The 25855-nt window shown below is 40.0% G+C and overlaps 1 protein-coding gene across 1 annotated transcript in view; it reads left to right on the top strand.

Moving 5' to 3' along the window:
• Nucleotides 1-25855, top strand: part of LOC125767987 (zinc finger protein 503) — a 119607-nt gene that overhangs the window by 41200 nt on the left and 52552 nt on the right. Inside the window, exons 2-3 of the mRNA XM_049435058.1 lie at nt 14035-14195; nt 14530-22037. Of these exons, the coding sequence (XP_049291015.1) occupies nt 14035-14195; nt 14530-14589 (221 nt within the window). The 3' untranslated portion in view covers nt 14590-22037. The remainder of the gene's footprint in view (nt 1-14034; nt 14196-14529; nt 22038-25855) is intronic.

Below are 25855 nucleotides of genomic sequence, written 5' to 3' on the forward strand. Positions count from 1 at the left end.
GGAGATTGCATGCAAATTCCAACCCGGTTTTTGTGTAAAGCTAGGTTGGGAAACCACGTCCGATTTGGTCGATTAACTTGAAAGTTTGAATGTTAGATTGGACGAGATTTGGCTATTTTTTTGTTGTCGGACGTTTTTTTTTCTTTGCACGAAACCCTGCAGGGCGGATCACCAGACGTCCTGTTGATAGAAATCTGTTACAAAATGGTTGGTTGGAGCTTTTATTTCTACCGGAGCTTCGGTAGTGGATGCAGAAAAGTGTTCCTAATGGTCCCGTAAGGGGCGTTATGTTGTGATGGCGTTCGTATTTCACCAGTCTGCTAATGGGAGAAATACGAAGCGTTTTAGCTCATGCACGGTCAGGCTGGGGATTTTGCATGGAAGTTAATGAGGCACCCAACTGTTAATGGACTCTCGGCAAGAATGTCTGCAACTCGCCCAACATTTAGATGTACTAAGTAAACAAATCTAACGGATGCTTACTTTCATTTCAGATTTTGAGCACAAAGCTTTAGCTTAATGGTATTTGTTAAAGAAATAAAAAGAGCAGCGTTGGCTGTCTAGCAAGGAATGACTGTCAGGATCCGTGGTAAAAAAAACGTTAAGATTTCTAGAGTTTCTTAAAACAACAACTAGAAAGTTGACATTTTACGACCAAATTCAGCCATCAGTAGTCAAAACAATAGTCAAATTACATTTCATTCGACTAAACAACAGCTGGCGGGTCATGGTTAACTTTTAATCCCCAAGGAATTATTTGCACCACCATTTCTCTGAATTCCAGAAATGACAAAAATCAATTTGTCCAAATGGGACACACACTTTTGTGCATGATCGTTCGACCATTGCACCACGAACGCTATGGTAAACTTTTCCCCCTGAAAAACGGCACAATCCAGGGAGAATGGTTTCGTTTCGTTTTAATTTTCTCAACCACTTATCGATCTTCGACACCCAGAGCCAGGTCCACAAGGGAGATCTAGGGGTTGGGAAATGAAATGTCACTTACTAAACGACCGGTTTTCCGGACTGTCATACGACTCGGTGCGAGTGGGAAATGGGAAATGTAATATCGTTTGAACGCCACTCTGCAACACCTGCAACGTTAAGATGCAATTGCATCGATTCACCTTGTGGCATGCTACCCACTCGATACATAAGCCATGGTTCGATGCTTTTTCTGGAAAAGCAAGTACCAATCAACTTGTGGGCAAATGAAGCACGTACGACAGTACCGAGAACATTGGGGCTTTTCACTTTCTACAAATGTTTGTGTCGACAGTGAAACACTTTAGCCGAGAATCAATTTTCGTCCGGAAGCTATTGGGAATTCTGTAAAAATTGTTATAATACTGTAAAAATATTAACTTCATTAAGTGTTCTTTTGTGTGTTGTATACATATATCCAGTGTTTATTAATTAGTTCTCAAATATTTTGCAACATTTGCAACAATGTTCGTAATTGAAAGCTCCAAGTGCATTTATTCTTCTATCAAACATTCTTATAATGTTAAATGCACAGGAAGAAAAAAAACCTACACTACAGCACAGGCAATGACAGTCTGAAGTAAGGACATATGTCGTCGCCTGTCAGCACAAGAAATTACAACACCTTGGCGAGATAGACCCTCGGGTCGATTTAATATCGTATGACATTTGACCTTCACGCAAGATGAAAATTTATCGATGAACAAATGTTTCGAAGGGACAGATGCATCGTTCACGGTACACCGGCCGATGGTACCGATGGGGATCAATTCCCGGAAGTGTACAACACTCGTTGCCACCAAAAACCCATCTCTTAGGCATTTTGCTTATGTCTGTATGTGTATGTGTGTGTTTTTTTTTCTATTCTTCTGCCTTTGGCCATTTCTCCACTGAACGTTGGAAGTAAATCAACCAACACGTGCCACGGCAGCATGCAGGTATGGCAAACTAGGAGTTTGTTCGAGCGAACGAAGTACCGAACCATTTTTTTCTTTTCTTACTTGTACCCTTTTGCCACGCGTACGATCCGGGAGCTCTATCGACCCGTGCAGTGTACGCATTGACGCCCTCGGCCGCCCTAATGGTGTGGCAACATGGCTAGAAAATCGTTTCATCAAACGGAAAAATTGTTGTTACCGTTCCGTGCAGAACCTAACCGAACAGAGCATCGAGATAAAAGCACTCATCTTTCTTTCGGACGGCCACTCTGGGGCGAACGTTCAAGTTTGGTAAGACAAACAGCGCGTGCCTGGAACCAATTTGTGGGTCCAGCAATCGTCGAAGCTACGGTAAGCAGAAAGTAAAGAGAGAAGAAACAAAAAAAACGCTGTACTCGTGCACCGGAAAACAGCAACTTGCACCAAAAAAAAAATAAAATAAAATAAACCAACCCCAATCGAAAGCCTACGTGAGCTCGGTGATGAAAATGGCAAAGAAATGGCGTTCCCTTTGTTCACCATTGTTTGTCACGAAATACGCACAGTGACAGGTTTTTAGGAGCAGCTTTTTTTGTTTTTGTTTTGGGCAAGCAAAAAATCCCCCACCCCCCACCACCCCCTAAATCATACTCAGTTTGCTGGTCAGGGCTTATGGCAACGCTGATCGAAATTCTCGGAAGGTTTGCTTCGGTGGCGAAAGTTATCTGCCGACTCAGACGTTTCATCAACCATGGCGTTAACATTACCGTCAGGATGATGGAAAATTGTACATTCAATTTTCCTCCTTACCCAAAAGCATACGATTTTTTTTATTTCATCTCTATGTACATTATTTCCCGTGTGGGATTGTAATAGAATCGCAAGATTTTTCTTGCCTATCATAAATATCTAGTGCCATGAAAAATGAACTTTTTTGTCCATCATTGCACAACATCAGACGCACGGTGTTGTTTGTTGAAATAGATGTTTATTCAACAGGGAAAACATCACTCGCCTTCTCTTTTGCCTCTCATTGATGAAAGAAAAACATTTTCCAATGCATGATTTTTTTCTCTGCTAGCTCCATTTAATGAAAGTGCAGAAAACGCACCACCGGCGAAAACAATGTTCAGGAACATTTTTTACCGGGCTGATCCATCCAAACAAGAGCGCTTTTGTGGTGCAACAATGTAGTTACATTGTGTTTAGTGAAGCTACTGGAACTTTTCGTTGAATCGAATGGCTGCTAACAGGGAAATTGGACAATGTATTCGAATATTAAGCAGAACAATTTAGTTGAGAAAAGTTTAAAAGCCATTTTAATATTTTTATTGAATAAATAATAAGAATTACATATTTTAATTTAATTTTATTAAACTTATTTAATTAACAATTATCTTCATTATTTCAAAACATCAACAGATTTTTCTAATAGAAATATTAAAGATACATAATAGCTAATATTTGCTGTTTAATAAAATAAAAAAATTATGCATTAAAATTTGTGTAAGAAATACAATTTACATTAAATTTTGAATTTTTTAAATTCATCAATTTTTTTTTTATTCTTTTTTAAATTTTTTATATTCATCAATTTTCAACTCATCAATTTAATAATTCCACAATTAAATTGAAGGAAAAATTTACAATTTGTTTCTTAACAGTTACATGAAATTGGTTTAACCGAAAACATTCACTCAATTAGACGAAACTTGACACAGATAATTTTTAATAAAATAATTCAAAACTTTGTATTAAAAATTTTCATTGAAAATCGAAATTTACAATATGGCGATTTACCTTCTAAAATGGGACCACTTTTATCAAACCAATCATGTGAACAGTTCCGTATCCGAATCAGTCGAGCTGAAAAACAACAACTTTCCCATCTGTCATACCACCAGCGAAAGGATTGTTGTACGCTACCGATACTTATAACTTTCTCCCAAGCCCCAATTCTGCCATTATGGGTAAGAGTTGCCCCTCGTAACCGGATATCGAAAATGATAAACATGTAGAACGTCTTCGAGTGGAGCGCAGTTGCAACCTATCAGCTAACGCACCGACCGCTGCTCAGTGCTCAGTGCAGTGGAGAGAGAAAACACTGTAACGAACGGAAATGATGATTCACTTGGTGGTAGTCCACCCCAAAATCTAATATAACGTCGCGAAGAACAGCATGGCCCGGTACATTGGAATTTTAGATATTGTTGTATCCTTTTCACACAAACAACAACCACAATAATGGCTCGCGGGCTTTTGGGTGCGAATGTCGCCATTTTTCATATCATCCTTCCAAAACAAAATTTTAACTCCATCTCCATATGTACGCCCCATAGGTACGCGCCAGAAGGTGATACCCTTCTATCTGCTATCTCACTTCCTTGCGAAGGGAAAGTTCTCACGAGGTCTTTGACTTCCCTTCAGCTAACGTTGCACAAATCCCACACACAAACACACACACTCGTGTGACCTGCATTGTTTCACCCGCGTTCCCAATGCCCGGCCGCCGTTTGTCAGCCGTAGAAGAAACACCGGAAAATCACCTGCCAGTATAGCTACACTTTACGATGCGAACGTTACGACACCGGTGGCGTTCAAAAAAGGTAACCAAGAAGGAGAAAAAAAAATCCCTCCCAACAACCAAAACTACTAAAGTCCGGTAAGCTACAAACATCTCAGTGCGGCGCCTTGTTGGTGGCTTTATCCTTCCCAACATCCCAACTGGCCCTGCCCTTTCCACCATCCTTCTCCCACCCACCGGGGAAAGGAATCCGGTGGAAAATGTTTCACACACTTCCCACACACTCGTTCAAGATGATGCGAATTCGCGGTGCAACGATGACGAAACGACGGTTTTGTGCGCTGCAGTAGACCGCCACCGCCACCAGAACCGGTCAAACCCCGAAACCCCCCCCTGAAAAAAAACGGTTACGCAAACAGATCCGACCAACATACACACACATGCGCACTCGTACATTTAGAGGGGGGGCGACAGCAGAAAAAAATGTGTCCCCGAAAGATTTCGCTTACCGGGATTTCTCGATCGAATTGCCAAACAACAACCGGGTAAAGCTTCCACCGCTTTGCTCCTTTGGGTCTTGCTCCGGCATCGAACGTCTTCCAGCTAGACTAGAAAACCGGTGACGACAACACGGGCAATGCCGTGCCGTACGATGACGACACAACGACTACGAAAACGATCAGCGTGCCCGAGTGAGTGGCTGGAATTGGAAAAATAAAACCCCAAAAACGGATACGCCGTCGACACGACAACGTTTCGGTTTCAATCCAGAATTTAAGAGCGAGAAGAGCAAAACACAGAGAGGGAAAAAACAACATACACGGGAAAGGCAGGATTATGGGGAAGCCTGAAGACAACCATAATATCGTGTAGTCACACATACACACACATACAGAAACGCGAATAAAAAATCTCACAAATGCAATCTAGAAGTGTCAGTTGCGGGAGAAGCTCTGACAGTAGCACAACCGAAACGGGCGAAAATCGTCCTGGCGCCACACGGTCCAGACAAATTGGGGTGGTTGGTGTATCATTTGATTTGTTTTCCCACACTCAACCTTCCTCCCCCCCCCCCCGGGACGACCAACCTCGATCACGGTCCCGGGAAATGTTGGTGGTAGTGGGCGTCGGTTAAAGGGAACGGCTTGGACAATACGGACAGGAAGAACTCGGCGACGGATTTGCTGGCACTTGGCACCGATAGTTTGCCACCACATACTTTTGCGAATTTTTCCCACCCCCACCAACCCGCCATACACACGCACACATTGGTTCTATCCATTTCCAGGGAATGAATTCTTCTTGCTTCCCTATCATCCCTAACTGTCACGTCACCTTCGGTCACCTTTTCTTCCCACGAGCAGCAGCATCCCACAAACATTTGCTATTGGAAGAATGAAAAACTGCGAGCTGAGAATTGTAGGAAATTTACCATCTTCTTGGAAGTTTTGCTGGGGAAGGAAGCAGTTAGGGGAGGGAGGAAAAGCTGGAATTTTCACGCATTTTTCAGCGATGTTCAATCGCTATCCACCTACACAAACATTCGCAAAACAGCGAGACAAAGCGCAATTTTAGCAAAAGCAGCGTCGAAAGATAAGAACGAGCGGCAGAAAGGGTGAGCAAGATCGATGCAGCTTAGGAGAAAGTTCGGTTTTGGGCGTAGGTTGGCACATGGCGCTCGGAGCATCACGAGCAGTATAAACATCCCATACCGGAGGGTTTTGCCCGAACGGTACACCATGGTTAAAACAACCAACCAATGCTGGTGGTTCGCTGGGTGGAGGAGAAAAAAAAATTTAATCCACCAACCGGAGCCGGCAACGAACCTCCCGTAGCTGGTGAAACTTATTGATGACTTTTCGTGTTTTGCCACAAAGTGATTGTTCTGCTCGTTCGGCACATTTAAAGAGCACTTTGGCGTACAATTTTATCATCGTTGTTTGTGCATCAAAACTTACGATGCACACAGGTCTTAGCGGGCGGTAAAGGGGGGGGGGGAGGATTTCTGATCATGGTTTCTTAAAAAATTCCTTAGCAAAACTATTCGCTTTACTTTACCACTTTAGCAGGATTAAGCTATCGTGACGCTTTTTTTGAAAAGACAAGAGCTTATGAGCAACGGTTGTGTTTAAATTGAATGAGGAAAAATCCGCTATCGATGTGTGTGAAGCAGTACACTGGTAGAATTTTTAAAAATTAACACGCAAATATTAAACATATTTTGTTTTGCCCTTAAAAATTGTTTACAACTGATAATCCCTATTAAAATAGTTACTTTAATTCTACACATTATGAACTACCAGGCGTCTCCATTATTTCCCCGCACTTTTCCAAATGCATTTGTAACACTTTTTTTCGTCCAAATAACTACCGAAGAAATACCCAGCATATGCATTTGTCGATCGTGCTTACAAATCATACATCGTTTATTGATTCGAACAGTTCGCAGCGCAGCGGGTTGATTTACTGAGATTAAACGAACATGACAAATCATGACAGCGTAATATCTCGGTCTCGCAATCAATCATTTTTTTCACTCATCGGATGCCAATCGATGCTACCGTTAGGCAGGATATAGGCTGTTGGTGCTTTTTTTTTGTAGCTCCCTCCATTCTGAGATGACGTCTGCGAATGGTGATCAATTGTGAGCCGTTGTTGAAAAAAAAGCCCCCATTCGGAAGCGCTTAATCATCATCAAACTAGGTACTTCGGTGGGTTCTTAGGCTCAGTTCCGGCAAGCTAAAGTGATACCCCTTCCACTCCTTCGATGACCTTTTGCACGCTCCCCTCTTCCCTGGATTCATATCGATGGAAGAAACCTTGTGATCGAATTAATTGGATTCGACGGGCACGTCACACGTACGCATGTGTTCAGCCGGAAAGTAATGGCCGTGGCAGTAGAATTAAATGACGTATCCGTGTTATTGCCTCCACACCCTTGTGTATCTTCCCCAGCACAAGCTGGTGGAAAATTTACTTTCCAATACCTTTCCAACAACTTCACGTGTAAGTTCATTGTTGTGGTCATGTGGGAAAAAAAACCTAGGGTTCAGAAAGTCTTAACTTTTCGATTAGATGTGGGTGAAGACTTACACACAAAATGAAGGATCGCTTACTGGTATCGGTGTCAGTGACGTAAATTCAAATCGTCAGTTTTTTGGTGCCGGGGGGCTCGTAATCGAGCAGGCTTGGATTGATTGAAGGTCTGCTATATAGTGACGTAAGGCGGACGACGATATTCCCAAAAAAGGAACATTTGCTTGGAAATAAGTATAATCTTTGAGTCGTTTTTTTTTCTTTCCGTGTTGGTAATAGACGCACTCGAGGTAGGAAAAACCTTACCCTCAGGTATTCTGATCAATTTTGATTATACATTTCAAATATCGTAAAAGAAACTAGTGAGTTTTTTTTTCAAAAAGTTTTTCAAGCACTTTTAATAAAAAATTTTTCCTGCTAAAAAGTTTTTCCAATATTTTGTTTTGTAAAGAAGTGGACTTTCGAACTATAACTATATTTTCATTTCTTGAATTTGAAACGAATGCATTTTCCTGTGAACATGCTACTTTTGCTGCGAAACGACCTTGACCATTCAGTTTCTGGTAGCAGCAACGACTTCTTTACCTATCCACAGAAAAGGCCATTAATATCAGTTAGAGGATTCCTTTTCCATGAAGCTTAACGGTTTTTTTGTGTGTTTCTTTTTTTTTTATCTTTACGCAAGTAGTTTCCCGTACACTGGTTCGAGTTTGCGGTCTGGCAAAGTGTATGAAAATGACAGTGCAGTGTAGGAAAGAAAGCAGCTTCAACAGAAAAAAGCTTCATTTCCTCTTCGTCTGCATTAGCAGCAAGCAATATAAACTTTCCCAACACGCTGCACGATACTAACCTCCCTCTTGTTTTGTGGGATCCTAGTGACGGTCACTATGGTAAAGGTATGGTTTACTGACGGCGTGTTCCGACTCACGCAAACTACACACCCTGCCGAGAAACTTCGCTTCGGAACACCGTTTTCTTCTGCTCTCGGTAGCAGTTTTGTGCAACCGGAATAATACCTGACCGATGCTGGAGGAAACAGAAAACTTTCCCCAGCACCAGGCGACTTTCTCTGATCGGGGTACAATGAATCACTGGTCGCGGGAAAAATAACGCCAGCAATGTGCAGCTCACAGATGATAGCCCTCACCGGAACGCACCGGGCTATGAAGACGACAACCCACACAATGCTAGCCACCAGTGTGAAACCATAAATTTTCATAACAACTCTAACGCTTACTGCGGCATATCCTTTCGCCACAGTTTTCACTTCCGGTCACACCTTTCCATTGTGTGCTAGCGTTTGAGCGTATGGTTCTCTTTGTTGTCTCACCGGAACGCTTAGTCTTACGTACGTACGTCAACGAAATACGTTCAAAAGAATGGTGAAACAGAAAAGCGAACGAATTGTTGTATTCCTTGTTAAGTTGATTTTCTTTCCGTTTGTTCTAAATTTTTCTTTATCATTTACAAATCCATATTCTCATCAGTCTCTCTTATATTTCTCCTCCAAAATGCCTACCATTCTGTTGCTTTTATTTTCCCTTTCCTGTTCCCTGCTAATTAAAGCTAACGCCACACACTAATTGCGGCTCGTTGGTTTTCCATCGGTGATGTTCTTTTAAAACTGTAGTCTACGGCCTATTATAAAAAAAAAACAAATTTCCCCCGGGAACAATTGTGTACTACACAGTGCGGTTCATTTCACGATCAATTCCGTTGTAGGCTGATTTTATTCTTGTTCTTCACTTCAGTTGTTGTAAATTTTAAATTGTTGAATCACTTTGTACTTGTAAGAAAAAAGCATGATTCAACGAATGAATGAACGAATGAACCCCAAAACCCACCCCACTGTGGATAAATAGTTGCGCTAATTGTTTCTCAGAATCGTTTTGACTGCTTCATGTTAGTTAAAGCTTTAAGCTCATTGCACCACTAATGTTGCAACAGCAGGATGAAAGGAACAGGATTTTTTGCATTGTCACATTGCTAATGCAAACGATATTTTTTGCTGATGATGTCACTTAGCTGACGGGCGCGTTTCGCGATCTTTAGAGAAGGGATTAAAAATGTGAAATTGTTGCTAATCAGGTGTCCGGTTTATCCGTGCTGCTCGGAAATGAGGTTGTGCTCGGAAAGTGTGTTGACATATTAATTGTCAACTCACAAACGGTACAGATACTTCAGGAAAACTTAAAAATTAACAATAAACTTCTGAACAATAAACTTGAAACTAAAATCCGATAGCATTAAACCTCATCATTTATTTCATCACCATCTATACTATGAAACAACAAACCCAGATAATCCTGTTATTCAAATTGTTCTCTTATTCGGGTTGGGACGAGCTGTACGCCAATGTTCGCGAATAAACGGCGTTCCTCTGCAAATCTCTAAAATTGTGCTTAGTTTTAAGAAACCAAATTAATTATCTCCTCATTATGCGAGTTTCAGTAACATGTGTCAAAATACAGTAGTCTTTCAAAAATTATAAATTTAAAATCAAGATAATGTATGCTCCTCAAATGTTTTCCTCCTCCATACAACTTCGGCACAAACCGTGTTAGCCGTAAGCTAACGTTCGCTCTAAACAATGCCCTATGTCATATGATGCTTTGTATACTTACTTTTTTTTTTAATAATATTTGCGCAAATGCAAAACAAGTGGCATAAAATTAGAAAACGTCGCCGATGGTTATCCAAGCTTCCTGGAAGGCAGGATGAAAATTAATCCCTTTGCCGCCTGTTCCTAGCTACATATTGGATTGCCACGTACCTGGAAAACAAAACTTTACACTAAGAAATGGGTAGGGAAAATAATGGCAACGAGAAGAATAAAGACAACAAAAAATAGGCATCACAATGCACAAACTCTTCCACGAATTCGATTTTTTTGCCCCCCTTCTGTTCTGGCTTCCATGCATATACACTCATTAAAATACAGAACGGTGGAGCATGTGGAATGGTTTGATTGGTAATTGTTGCAACATTTGTCGTGCATTTTCCTCCTTCATTCATACTGTTCACGGCAAAGCATTACGGTCGTACCCTGTTTTTAATTGGTCATCCGAACACGATCCATTTCCAAGACGCTGATGACGCTAACGAAGCAGTTTATTGCCATAATTGTTCGTCCATTTCGCACCCATTTTCTTGTGAAACACCCGATGGAAATGAACTCCCATACTGCGGGCGGACACTACTGAGTAGTGACATGTTTAATGGCCATTTTGCTGGCACTTCTCGGTATTTTGGTACGAGTGTAGCGCGTAGGAGTTATGCAGCAGAAGGTGGCAAATTTCAAACTGACCACCCTGTGTTCTCGCCCAGGAATTAAACTACACACACACGCACACACATGTGAGACACACATAAATGGGTTGAGCATAATGGCGAAAAGTGAAATGGTCTGCGAAGATAAATGCATCGCAGACGACGCCACACTGCTGCTGCTACTGCTGCTGCACGGCCAATTGCTGAACTGGAACAAAACGGGAACTGTTTGGTCGAGCGGTGCCAGAAACGGATGGAAAATATGTGCCACGCCGAGCGCAACACATGCGGCTATAGCTTCGGTGATGCAATCCATCCACCGATTTCCGTACCATCGCGCCATTCTCTCCATCTTCCGGTATCGTTCCCTGCTCGTCCGAAAGTGGAGCATATTTTTGGACACTTTTTTCTACCATTCACGCAATAGGAAACCGTTTGTCGGGTGTACGGAGCGAAAACCGATATGCCGAAATGGATGAAACGGGTGTATGTGTGTGTGTGTGTGTGTGCGTGCGTGGGTTGGTTGACTTGGTTTGAGATGTTTCGGCGTGGGACAAAGTTTTCTGCAATGTCGATAAATTAGAAAAGATCCTTTCTTTACAAATCCCCAATGCCCCACCCGCGCACCCTCGCGATAATGTGGGACGAAATATGGAATTTAAAAGCGGTGAGTAATGGTGGCAGTTGGGTTAGGCAGCGGAAGCGGAAGGCATGGCGCGTATTCGGTAAATGGATCCTGAAAATTTCCAATCTTGTCGAACGATAAACGTTCACCATTGTTCGGTTGGGTTTCGCGTCCCACGTACCTTACCATTCGGGTGAAAGCTAGTGCTACTACAATAAATCGTGGCTAGCTAACGTTCGGGATGTACATTTCGCTAGCCGGCAGAGCTATAGTGCTGTCGAATTTAGTGCCACCCCTTTTCAAAACTGTCCACCCTCGGGAGGTTCATAAATAATCGGATCCCGCCGCTGGGCAGCTGGCTGTTTATTTTCGGTGCTTAATTGAAACATGCGCTTCAGATTACCAGAGATCTTATTCTGATTGTAAAGATAGTAATTTTTCGTTGGTAGTCTTACGAATGGATTTTTACAGCCAAATGTTGTATTTTTTTTTAATACAATACTTAATGTCAATGTCACGATAATGACAGGAAGATATTAAGTTATATTTTTTCTGGTTAATATTTTTTTTTGTTAAGGCATATACAGAAGCTTTCACGTTTTATCTCTACTTCTGAATTTATCACAAGTCAGTACTTTCGAAATTGCTGCATCGAATTGTTCAATAATAATACAATGGAATGTAATTAGTTTGTAATTATCTAATTCAGTTTACACCGTACTGATAGCAGCTAAGTAACACATAGCTAATAACCAATATAGAAAATTTCTAAAGTATGACCATCTGACCTACATTTACAAAATGCGCTACGTTTTAAGATGCTGCAGCTGTGAAAATAAAAGTGCAACTTACGTTTCTGTCGCTTAATTTAGAAGCTCATCTGTCAAATAGACGATTTGTACATGTTTTATTCATTCGCTTCTATTCTAGGAATTGAAATGGTGAAAAACAAAAAAAAAATTGTTAAAGAAATAAAACGAAATTAAGCTATAACTTATTCTGATCAAAATGATATACGATAAGCGAAACTTTGGTTAAAAAAAATATGTAAAAAATATTATCCAAGCATTATAATACACCACCGTAGCTTTCAATTCTCACACAGCTTGTGACGTATATTCCCGGTGTTATGAACGCAAGTAGGTGGTATATTAGCAATTCCTCACCTACATTTTGCGTACCCTTTCCGTTGAACAAAATTCATAATGTAGATATTTAAATATCAATAAAATATGCAAATAATTATCTCCCGGCGCTCAGCACAATCGGGGCTACTGTGTCGTTGTGCTTTCTATCGATTTCTCTCGTACCGAACATGTTTCGGAGAGGGTGATAGAGTCAGTAAATTGGCCGGCTAATAGACGAAGCATGCTGTACCGATAGCTGATCAACACGCTTGCCTTTGTTCGATGGAAGCAGCTGGTATAAAACGGTATTGAATTTGTGAGATAAGAAAGTTAGCGCCAATCTTTACTGCCCGACTGGTCACTTTTGTTCGAAAGCTCTTAGTTAAGCAGCATGATTGATAACAAGACACCAATTAGTTTACTGTATCCTTCACATTTTCAACTGTTTCATCGATAAACGATTCGTTGAAGATTTCTCATAAAAATTCATTTTTTATTAAACGGTATTCATTCAACATACAGTGATAAAGTTAAGCTCTTAAAGATGCGGTTTGGGTATTCAATTAAAAAGCAACCAACCTTGAATCACCCTTCTCGCATCTTCAGCGAAGTAACTCGTGCAGCTGGTGCTTGCAATTCCGCAACGGAGTATAGAATTGATTAATTCAGCTAAAATCGATCGGTTTACAGTGGTCCTTCATAAATCACAAACCCGAAGAATCGCACACCACCACGCGCCAGCTTCTTTCGCCGTTCGCCAGCAAGTCTCATGCTGTATCGAAATAGAAAATTATTAATTTCTCCCGTTCACTGTCTGTCTGTGAGGGTACCGCCTCATGTCACCAAGCAAAACGGTTGGCAAGAAAAAGGATACAATCATGTGAACGGGCTGCCGACACGGTTCACGGCTCAAGGCTGGCGAGAAAATGGAAATTTGCCAACGCAAAAATCGTCACGTCGCGGCATAAATACTGGCACGGATTGAAATCAATTCGCTAGCAGTCTCTGAGACCGAGAATAAATGGGCCCGCCTTTTATGCCTTTCTTCTGTCCTCAGATTTACCTGTCTGGCTGGTTGGTAGAGAACGCTCTGCCTTTACTTCCAGCCATTCAGTTTGCTTATCTTTTGCGTCTGATCGGCACATTTAGGAAAATTGATTTCTTCCACCCACCGGCGTTGGGAAATCTTGCTTGTTTTCTTCTTCTTCTTCTGCTGTCTCATACATTGCAATCGAGCGTCTTATGGTCGTCAAAACAATTTACATAACAATCAACTCTTTCGTGCCAAGTTCTAATAGTTGTCTGAACCTTTTCTTTTGCTATATTTGTTTACGTCTTCAAATGTTGCTTCTTTATACGATAGTAATCGCTGTTCGGGGGCGTTCCTACGTTCTTCCTACAAAGAGATAAAAAAACCAATCATAAACTTTTGAATTGTTACCGTAAAAAATATCGAAACAAAAAAATAGAGTTCGTACTTGTATTTTACATAATCTGCTATGTATAAGAAGATAACCTAACAATATTTTGTTTTCTTTTCAATTTCAGAGTGTCCACCCGCGATGGATGGCATGGAGCGTTTTGCCTGTCCTACACCAGATCGGCAAGGCCGGTACCGATGTATAGACGATCACGTGCTATGCGACGGTTTCATCGACTGCCCCGAAGGCGAGGACGAGGACAGGCAGGCTTGTATGTTCTACAAAACGGTAAGTTGTAAGCTCATCATTTAATGAGTTGTTGTTTCTCAATAAAAAATAGTTTGTTCGGATTGCAACAAATCATATTACCTATTAAGTATGCAGACAAACCACCAGGCGTCTCCATCGTAAAATTTCTTTAATGATGGAGACGCCTGGTATTTTGATGAGCCTGGTGAAGATGAAATAAATAAATATTATCGTTTGAATTTGTGGCGTATTGTCCAATTCTGATGGTTGATTTCGACCATTTTGTATGAAGTACAGTTGTACTGAATCACATTAAAAAAATAAAAGAGCGCTTCATGCTAACCAGTTGTACATTTCTACTTCCTTCTTACAGACAAAAGCACATCTCGACGTATTAGCGGACGCCTTATTGAGATGGGCCCGAGGCCGTTAAGTTGTACATTACAAACAGCTCCCGACAGCATCACTGTAATACTGATAGATGGAAGAAATAGAAAACTGTAGAAAAGTGTTGGAAAAGGGAAACAGACAAACTGAGACTAATACATAAAGGGAAATAGAGAAAGATAAAAAGAGAGAGAGAAATAAAGTTTCAGGGTCAGAAAAAGCCATAAAAAGACATATGGAGCAAGAAGTCAAAGAGAAAGAAAGGAATGATGAACGAAATCAAGTAAATCGTTTAGAAACACGAACAAGGCGAACGTTATTTTACATTGTGAAAATCAGAGAAATCATCGAAAAAAAGCACTAAACAACCACATTGCCCGGCACAAGCAAGTCCAACAATGAATCTTAACAACAACTAGAAGTGAATGAAGAGAAAGCTGTACTTCACATCATAACAAAACAAAAACACAGTAATGCGTTAAGGGAGAAAGTAAAGACGATGTAAAAATAGACTTGAAGAATTCTGTACATATGGTTAAGAGAAGCACACTGGGACGGATACTGAAGAAAAACAAAAGTAAAAGTAACTCCTTATGCAATGCTGTGTTCACTTCATTCACTTTACTGGAAGCAAACTGCTACAGGCTGAGCATAACAACTGCATACCGAAAAGAACAAAACAAACAAACAATTAAAAAACAATGTCAAAACTCAAAAAGCAGATGATCTTACTATATATATATATACATATACATAGATCCATATACAAACATATATTTACCGACTAAGAACTAGGCACGTAAGCAGCAACACGAAGAAGAAACAACAGCAACAAGGAAATTCCGTACTTCATGTGATGAGTGTGGAGTAGTGAAGGGATGATTGTGCATCGATGGTAAGCGAATCAAATTCGAAGTGGATGGCTGTTGATCATGTACAAGCGTCACGATGTAAACGGACAAGCGAGTGGGACGAGTGTACATTGCAGTGGATTGTTATACGAGTGTCTGAGGATGTGTGAATGTGTTACGGCAGTAAGTAAAACATGATACGAAAGCCAATTCCGTTAGATAAACCGTCAGGATTTAAAACACAGATAGAGCGTTGAATGAAGAAACCAAAAACAAAAGCAAACAACTGCAAAGGAACTGTAACAATTCATGTTGTGCATGTTAAAAAACGAAAACCTACACATACTCACATAAAACAGACACACACACAGCCATACACAACCGATCGTAACATGTAGTTAAGTAAGTGTATGACATAAATGTACATTTTTTCTTCTAAATTGTAAAAAAAAAATCAAAACAAACTGTAAACAGCCCGTTTTCAATCACAAGCATAAAGTTCAACAGCCCGCGTTTATCCTCTGTTTGGTTCTGGGGTATCACTTCAATTTCTTACGTCAAATCAGTAGTTTTACGTGAAACTATTTTGGTTTTTTTTGTTTTAATTTCAAAAAATCCAAAATTCAAGTTTATTTAAAGAAACGAAGATGATGCAATGGGTCAATATAGTTAGCACCAGTTATTTAAACTAGTCAACCACCAACCAATCTGGTAGCAACCAAATGCGTTTTCATTGATGCAAATGAGAACATGTCACCAGAAACGTTTCCTTACCATCTCACTTCTTAAAAAAAAAGGGAATGCACATGTCCATCCGACCGTTCCCGTTTAGAAGCATACACACATCACAGCACATTACTTACACATGTACACATTGAGGAGGAAAACAAACTATTCTCATGGACAAGGCAGCTATATTGTATAGATAAGTCAGCAGTTTAAGAAGCAGATACAAACTCTTTAGATCCTTAAATGCTAATATCGAAGCGTAATGGACTATGCAAAAGGTGCAGCTACCAGCCCCGAAGAAGGAGCCATAGTAGAACTATTATTACGACAACAAGTCGCTCGGCTGTCAAGGCAAACGAAAGGACTAGTGGATGATTTAATCACCGAAGCCATATGAAACCTAGCCCTCCGGGGGGTGATGGGTGGGCGCGCAAAGTGAACCAAAATAACTAAACAAAACCAAAAAAAAAAACAAAATGACTGATGATATCAATATCTCTAAACGACCATCCACGCGACAGTCAATGGTGCGGCAGTGCAACCAATTCTGTATGCCTAGCGTGATGTAAAGTGAAGAAGGAAATAGAGATAGGGTGGGATAAAGAGAGAAAGCGGTAGAGACAGAAAATAAGTTGGAAAAATATTTGTGAATCGTTTTTTTAAATTTTATAAACATTTTTTTACATTCTTCAATAGGGTTTCTGTCAATTTTTTTATTATTTATTTTAAATTTGAATTTTCGAATCATTTAAGCAACAAGTAACCGACTTTTATAAGATGATTGAAAAATTATTTCACTTTTACATGTGAGAAAAATTGATTTTTGAAAACCTTTTTTTTCCTCATTTTAACCTGGTTGTGGATTTATCAGTTCGAGAGCCGTTCCAGGGCGTTCCGTAGCAGGCAGTGCAATTGATTAGATTAAGCAAATGGTCGAATGTGTGTAAATCAGCGAGTAGCATTCTACTTACAATTAAGGTTAGGAGTTCATAACAGTATATCTGAACGTACTGGTACATCAGCAACTCACCGGCATAAAGGCCATCGCCACATGCCGCGAGCGTGAGCATGTGTTCAACGCTTGTGATGTCATTAAGTTCTGGAGCACCGCGTGCGCATTATTTCTCAGTTTCCAAGTACACCCCGCATGTACATGAGCGTCAATATACCAAAAAGTTTATTAATTCCGCCACCAAAAGATCTGTGTCAAGCTTTGGAAGTTTGTCCACTCCCGTGAAGATAGCGTGGCGTTAGAAACGATAACATTTTACCTTTCAAGTTACGCCTAAGCACGTACCACACACACATACACGCCACAGAACGTACAGACAGCAGCAGAACATTCCCTCATATGTACACAGTCGCGCTCTTATTTTTTCGAAAAAACAAACAAACCACTTTGCAAAATCACGCTCATCAAAAGCATTACTTATAAATGTCTATTTGCACAATAATATCTACAAACAACAAATATTAAACAGTAAATATTGACGAGAAGAAAAACCCCCTGAATACACACCGATGCAAATGACGGTGAAACAAAAAACAAGACAAAAACACAGCTATTGCGATGCAAAATCAAGAACAAGAGAATGATAGAAGATAGACGGAGAGATCTACAGCTAAATTAAACATCTTTCTCTCTCTCTCTCTCTACTGCTACAACCACAGAGATATTGAGTCAGGTTTGAGTACAGTTAAGGGTTGTGTGTTGTCACATTGCGGTCACTATCTACGACAGCGGCTGTAATCGGTTCAACATCTTCGAAGACAGTTCCGGCAACCGGTGTGATCAACCTCAACTCATCAAATCGTGTCTCATCGACGACTGATTCTAGTGCCCCGAGTAAGCACAGTGTAAACAGTGAAACGATTGTACGTTCAAATAGTGGCTGCGGTCCGTAGTGCTTTACCGTACGCAGCCAAAAGTGACAGTGATTGACGAAGAAACGCAGCAGCAGCAGCAGCAGCAGCAGTGATGCAACGATGAATACAAACTAAATGTATACTTCGCCAGATCGAGCAAATGGTGATAATTGCGTTACGTTACTGAAGTGGACACAACATAACGTTGGAAGGAAACAAGGCAAAGATAAACACGAACCATTATCTGTTTAATTCGTTCATATGATTATGCTTGCTCTTTGATTATACGTTTCATTCCCGACGGTCTAAAATTGCTGTACGCGAAAGACAAATGTTTATTCAACAGTAAGAGCAAAAGGAGAAAAAACCAAAATGTCAAAACATACAAACACACTAAGGAAAAATGTCACAAATTTTTATCTGTTCGTAAAATGTGTCTTAAAGAAATTCAAAAAACCAAATTGAACGTTACTAACACACAACACACATAATCCACCACATAAAGACACATCATCATCAACTCTTCATCGTCATCATCTGTTTTCTGTGCATTTCTGTTCATCATCATTCCGTTTAACAAACAAAAAAATATAATGGAAAATACATTCCAATGTCACAACTCATACGCCTGGCACTGAATGTTCATCTGTTATTGTTACTTTTCTCATATGTTCTTATCTGTCTTTCTCGTTGCAAAAATCCATTGTTTGTTGCTGTTATCGATGTTGTTACTGTTGGTTGCATGAAGAAAACAAGGATATTATAAGGTAGGAAAAGAAAAACAAAAAAAACTAAAACTATGGCTCAAAACGGTTTACATTGATTTTGCTAGTTAATTTCAGTTCTTCAAAAGAACGATGTCAATTGATCACACCGTTAGCAATATGCCCTGTAACAGTTAGTTCCGATGCGCTTTCGTCAATTGGTAATCTCATTAGTACTTTCCAGAACAAGAGAAAAAGACATCTATTATAATCCACAAAGCGGTTAATGATTGCCAGCACATCGTCAGGAAAATCGTAGCAACGTGTCATATTCGGGTCACATGTTTGTCGGTAAATGAGTCATCAAACTTGTAAGCCTCAAGCTGTACGAGAGAAGAGAAAGTGTTTATCATTGCTTGGGGGCCCATGTTTTTTTTTAACATTTCACGTTTCGGTTTGTTAAGGTGCGGCTATCTGGTAGCAGCACTGTGAATGCTTTACGGGGACATCTTTTGGCAATATCCAGTTTAGTAACCCCGATGGCAACCTCGATTTGCTAAAAACCGTTACTACACTCTCGCAATCGCGTACCTACTGCTCCTGATCTGGGAACGAAAGGTAAATGTTATAAGCAACCAAACAACCAAAACAAAAAAAACACACACACATACACACACAAGTAAATTATAATGAAAAGACTGACTTAGTAGACCCGCAGTTGAACTACGCGTAACACACTAAAACCTAATACCGTGAGGAAACATGTAGCTAGCCAGAGTATATACAATATATTCGACCTGAACGTGGGTGTTTTTAAATGCTCATCACTATTAAGTATTAGTAAACGCCAAGATTTTCAGCGAACAGCCACTGGCGCACGAAAACACGTCCGTCTACACCGCTACACACGCTTCCGAGCCTGGCGCTCACCTTCAATAGTCGGATGGCTGCGTGCGCGCGTTAAAGGACGCTCTGGAAGCGCTCCATCACCTATGGGTAGTCAAGAATACAGTGTGAGAATATGAATACAATCTGCCCGCTTGAGCATCCGTAACGCTTACTCTCACACTGCAATAATAGCAATAACGTTTTGATTCTGTCTTTCGTTGGATTAAGCTAATGCAGCTATTCCGATGCATTTTTCTTCATGGTTTTTTTATCGCCTCGACCTACAGGGTGGTCCGTCGAAGTCATTTAAAGGCTGCAAAGAGGCTCTCATACGACGATGGGACGTTGGGAGTTACTTAACGTTTTTGCGCCTTTAAATCTTCCACACTATCCATTGTTCGAGAGAGGAAGGAAAAAGTATGAGCGGGCTGTAAATGTGTATTTAAAAACGAATGTAAACATCCAAAGCACACGCACACACGCTCATGCGGCTTTTTTTTAAATAATGGGCTCCCAATCAATGAACGTGTATACTTGAAAACAAGCAAAAAAAAAAAAAGACACAAACACACACATCAGAAGCATGGGCAAAGCAGTGACAAAACAAAAGTCTCTAAATCACGGGAAAAAGCTTGATGAATTGAACGACACCCGATGCACATTAAGCACTTAAGAACTTAACGCGCATGAATCGCACGTCAACATAGTTGAAAATGAAGCATGAGAGCAAAGTAAAAAAAAAAAAGATGAAACGAAAAACAAAACATAACTCTCTCCACGGTCGTTTTTGAATGGAAATATTTGTTATTTATTGCGGTACGGCACGCTACTGGTATCAGTATAAACGTGAGATATGAGAGTAAAAGAAAACAGACACAGAAACCGTACCCATTCATTGTAACGTGATTGATGAATGAAGACGCGAAGAAAGAAGAAAAAGAAAAGCAGTCAACAAAAAACCAAAGGCAACCTACAATCATCGATACTTAAGTAGCCCCTATTTTAGGTGTCAAAATAGCGCAAAAACAAAACAAAAAAAAAACACAAACACACCTACACACAAAAAAGGTTGAAACAATGAGAAAGCCTGAAAAAAAGAGAACTCAACAGATGTTATTGAGCATTTAACATTAAACAGCATGTGTGTTTATGTGTGCAACATAAACAGCAGCAAAATCGAAAGGCCTAAGCAAACAAACACAAACACGTTGCACATTCGAGGCATATAAATACTAACACACATACACATACATACACGGGGTAACACTCCACGATGCAAATACTGGTGTTAGTGTGAAAAGGAAGGATAAAACACAAAATGAAAGATAAGGGGCAAAACCGCGAATAATGAGACAACAAGCCACGAAGGTTGTTTCAAAAGGAGAAAAAGAAGTGTGAGAGCGTGATGCAGTGTTGGGAGGCAATGCAACTGGAAAAACATATAAACTAATTTAGATATAATAAATATATTAAAATAAAAATACGAAAAAAAAACAGAACATTACTTTGATGGTTTGATTTCGTTGTTTTTTGGGTTTTTGTGTTTGTTCTGCTTGTTTCTTTGCTTTCGGAGTCTTTGGGACACTCGCCGGTTGGTTTAAAGTTTTGGAAATGCGTGCGTTCGAAAGGGATTCTTAGAGGGGAAGGAAGAAAGGTTTCAAGGGGTTGGGTGGTATGTTCTTTTGATATGTAAATTATAGTTTTGTTTTTTCCGAGCCTTGATAACCGGTTTTCTGATCCCATATCGATACCAATAGTAGCAACGCGTACAGTTAGTGCACTGGAGTCTCATCGCATCACACAACACACAAACACAGGTGTTTTTCGTCCTCTTTGATCTACCATTCGAACGCCATCTTATTGCACTTTCTCTATCTCTCTCTCTCTCTCGCTCTTTCTCTCTGTTCACTTTCTGCCGAATTTCCATCACGCACCGCACCGCATGCCTACAAGCACCAAGCACGATGCATATACTGTTTATACTGTTTCACTAGTTTCGCTATAACACCAACCAACCATCAACACCAACCATCTTCAACCACATACAGTATTTGGAAAGAATGGAAAGCGCAAGTTGGAGAGCTTTTCCATGCGAAAAGCGAGACGTTACGGAGAGAAAGAGACACAATAAAGGCACAATTGTTTTAACGCAAAACTGAGCTGCAAATAGAAGCTTAAAAGTTAATGCATCGAGCAACAAAGCAAATGCATTTTAAACAAAAACTCTCGACAAAGTAATGCAGCAACTATGTAGTGAAACTAAAATTAAAAGATAAACCCTCAAGCTTAGTTAACATCCGGCAGGCATATGATATTAATGGCACACAGCAACAGTCCGCACCTTAAGTAAAATGCACCGGAGAAAAAGCAGGGAATTATTGTACAGCGTCTGGGCGTGAGATGTGATCCGGATTACAACTCTTCCTTGGGCGCAATATACTCAACGGTTAATGCTGGTAAGTGGAACGATTTTTTACTACTAAAAACAATTCTTTCCTTCCTTAAGAATGACAAGCCATGAACTTTCTTACATGTTTTATCCACAAACGTAAATTAACCATCAAAATAGTTATGGATTTCTTTGAAGAAAAAAGCTTCATGACATTCTACGGCTTTGTTCTAGTGATATGAATTTTCTGATTCCTATTCTAAACTGATTAATATTTTCTTTTCTTAATATGATTTTTTACAATTTGAATAAAGTTTGTTCATCACAGCTACTTCACAATGCGAAGAAAATATGTTCATCAAACGTTGAATGACAAATATACTCTTACTCGTATATCCGTTAATTTATTCGTCAATGAAGGCTGAAATAAAATTTAAACCGTAAATAAATAATTACAACACATAAAAACGACCTAAAGCTCCTAACTAAATTCCAATAGTTAAGTGCAACTTTGTGGGAAAATTATGAAACAAAATGTGACAGTTGATATATAAAAATAACAAGAAATGACACTTATTCTCAAATGGCTTTATGCAGAGTTGAGAGGCGAATGTAGTCCTAGGTACTCAAAACCTCTATGCATAATAAATCCAATACATCCTCTTAATACGGCCCGGCCGTTGTAATCAAGTAGAAAAAAATCCGACATATATTTATCTATCAAAAATTACAAATTCAAAAAGTAAAAAGGGCTCGGATTTTGTAGACTTAATTGCCGTTGCATGCAAAATTGAGAACATAAGGCTACAGGAAAGTGTTCAAATAAAGAAAGGATCCTTAAAAATTCTGGTATTTTTTGCATTTTTAATTTCGCAGCTGAATATACCTTCTACTTGATGAGAATTGAGAATAAACATTCTCAATTTTGTTAAGAGCGTCTCAATTAGTGACAATTTGAGCAAACTTTCAAAAAGATTTAACGGACTCTTTACGTGCAAGTTTCACCTTGTAGCAACCCTCAAACAGATCGTAAGTTACATCAGATTTAAGCTTCAAGAACAAAGAATAAACCCAACAATCAAAAACTACCAACTAGACAAACGGCCAATCATCTGGACGCTGCAAATACCTTTCGAATCAAACAACCTAGCATTATGTTTTCTCTACACAATAGTGTCTAATCTAGCAGAATCCTGTGGGATCATTGAAAAGGTCAGTGAATGGTGTCAAGGTGCCTTTGTGTACCGAACCGTATCGGCATCCCTCTGCTGCCCAAAGTTTGCTAACAGTCAAACAATGTCCGCTTAATTTGTAGCTAAAATCCAAACATTTCTTTTTTTTCAGAGATTGGTTCGTTTTTTGGACTATTTTACCTTTTTTTGTTACGACTAATTGTGCTTTTTTAAGATAAACTTATTACTAAAGCTGATAAATTCCAACGGAATATATCGATTGATACGATTGCTTACCTGTATCACATTCAAATACATTTACCATTTTTAAGTGATTTTGTTTGCCAAATTCCTCAAAGTCACTTGATTTCATGACCATCCTCAACGAATAATTTTTTTTCATTTTGTACATTGCTGTAAAACCTCTCTAACCCTAAGCTGTCAAACTTAAATGACGTCAACAGGTTTAATTGATTCAATTAGCTTGCACAAACTCAAACTCACTTCCCGTCTTGCCGAGCATGAAACACATATCAGCACTCAACGAAACCCCGTTACGCTTTTGGAGCATCCTATTGCCCAAGATAGTTCGTTGCCTTGCTCGCACCCGCTACGGTTGCGGGCAACGGGCTTTAATTTGCCTCCATTTCCACTGTCGAAACATTTTGCGTAGCAAACATTTCAACAAACTCGGCATTTTGCAGCCATCACGCATAGCTTTCGTCCTTCCCGTGTAACGTGTTCGTTCGTGGAGGTGCAAAAGAAAACCCTTGGCAAAGGTAAACTTCCGCAGGCAAGACGATGGACAGTTCGAAACCGACGCTCATTTCGAGGGTAATGATGGGAGCGTGTTGGAGCGAAACCAACCCATTTCAGTGGTCTAAAAATAGCACCAAACTTATACCGTTTGCCTACACACACACACACACACACACACCCTTCCTTACACTTTTGCACACACCGGGTTACAGGTTTTACAGCGTCAATAAACTGGCTTTACGAACCTAATTTTGTGCTAGTACTTTTTACTGATTTATCGTCACTTACCTCAATCTGTAACTATTTATTAGATTAAACTAAATAGAAACAAATTTGATAATGTAAGCAACGAACAATAGTGGTCAATGTTTTCATTATTATGATTCCATTTAACCGGCACGAAAAAAAGATTTCAACATATCAAAATAAATCATAATAATAATAAAAACATTTGGCACAAATATTTTGAAATTGTTATTCCTTATCTCATAGCTTCATAATCTGATGGCTGGATTGTAATTTTTAGTAACATTGTTTGTAACTAAGTTCTGATCCATGCGCTTTGATGTAGAAAAATTGATCTGCCAAACTAAAATTAATCCAATAGACACTTCAAGCAATATATATATATATATTTTTTTTTTGCTCGGTTAGAACGGCCTGGCCGTATCAAGATTTATTTTACCACGTAGCAGGATAGTCAGTCCATGCTACGGGGGGACGGTCCGGATGGGATTTGAACCCGGTCCTGCCGTGTGGACGGGCGCCGTTTTTCACATGCACCACCGGGCCGCCCCAACACTTCAAGCAATAGTATTCTAAAAATGCCAAACCAATATACGCCAAAAGCCATAATAATATGAAGTAAATATGTAAATAAATAAATAACCAAAAAAAAAATTAAATTTGTGTTACCTAACAACCCTGCATTCTACTTGACCCACGGTGGAAGCGTCCACAGCAAAAAAAAAAGGAAAAACATTTGTCCGTGGAAGTACGTTTCAGGCGGTGGATGGAATATACACAGCTGAAGAGTAATGTAAAAAGCGATCGTAGTAGAGATGTTGAATTCGTTGCCTTGTAAGAAAGGCACGTACGAGATTTCTCACAACTTCAATCACACGCACACAACCTACAGACAAACAGGTTATGGTACGGTGTACCTTCGCTGCGCCATTCACGCGAGCGCAGCAAAAAGCACAAAGCAAAGGCAACCATTTCGATTAATCTTTAACTAAGCTTTCCCCGGCGCGTCCTTTTGTTGCGCTCTGTTGCGCTCGCTGCCGGTACAGTACCCGCCCCAAAAGCTGGTGAAGGCTTGCTGCGCTAACTTTCTGGCTGTGTGGCTGCCGTTCGTAACAGCACCCTTCTTGACTTTGGTTGACGGATAGAGCCGAGGATGTGCGATTGTAGCCAGCCTTTGCGATGAGTAGCACGGCAGACATTGAGGGATATCGCAGGCCAAATGGAATTTACAACCTATTTCTGGCATCGCACACACGACTCTACCTACCGTTCGTTGCGAGCTTCACCCCAAAACGGTTTGCCCATTTGCTCTTGTGCATGTTTGAGCAGATCCTGCGAAGACGACCGAATTGGAATACCGATTCCTTCTGCGCCTCCAAACAAAGTCACGATTGTTGACTTGATAAAAGTATTTTATTTCTATCCTTCCTTAGCGTCTAGGCTCTCCACTCGAACTGTTACCATTGCCTGACGGTTAGATCCCATTTTTATAACTTTGCATGCGTCCAAATGCTATAAATATCGTGGAGCTATATTTACGAAACTAACTATCAAATGATTATTTTTATTTTGCATTGGCCCCGCTGCTAATAAGTGTTATCAATTTTGCTGTTTTTGTTCAAGTAGATTTTCGAAACAACTCGACAAAAAGTTTTCCATGGCACGAGAATATTAATTTGGCTGTATTTAAATCAAAATACGAAAACAA

This window comes from Anopheles funestus, chromosome 3RL (assembly GCF_943734845.2).
Source record: "Anopheles funestus chromosome 3RL, idAnoFuneDA-416_04, whole genome shotgun sequence".
In the NCBI taxonomy this organism is placed as follows: domain Eukaryota; kingdom Metazoa; phylum Arthropoda; class Insecta; order Diptera; family Culicidae; genus Anopheles; species Anopheles funestus.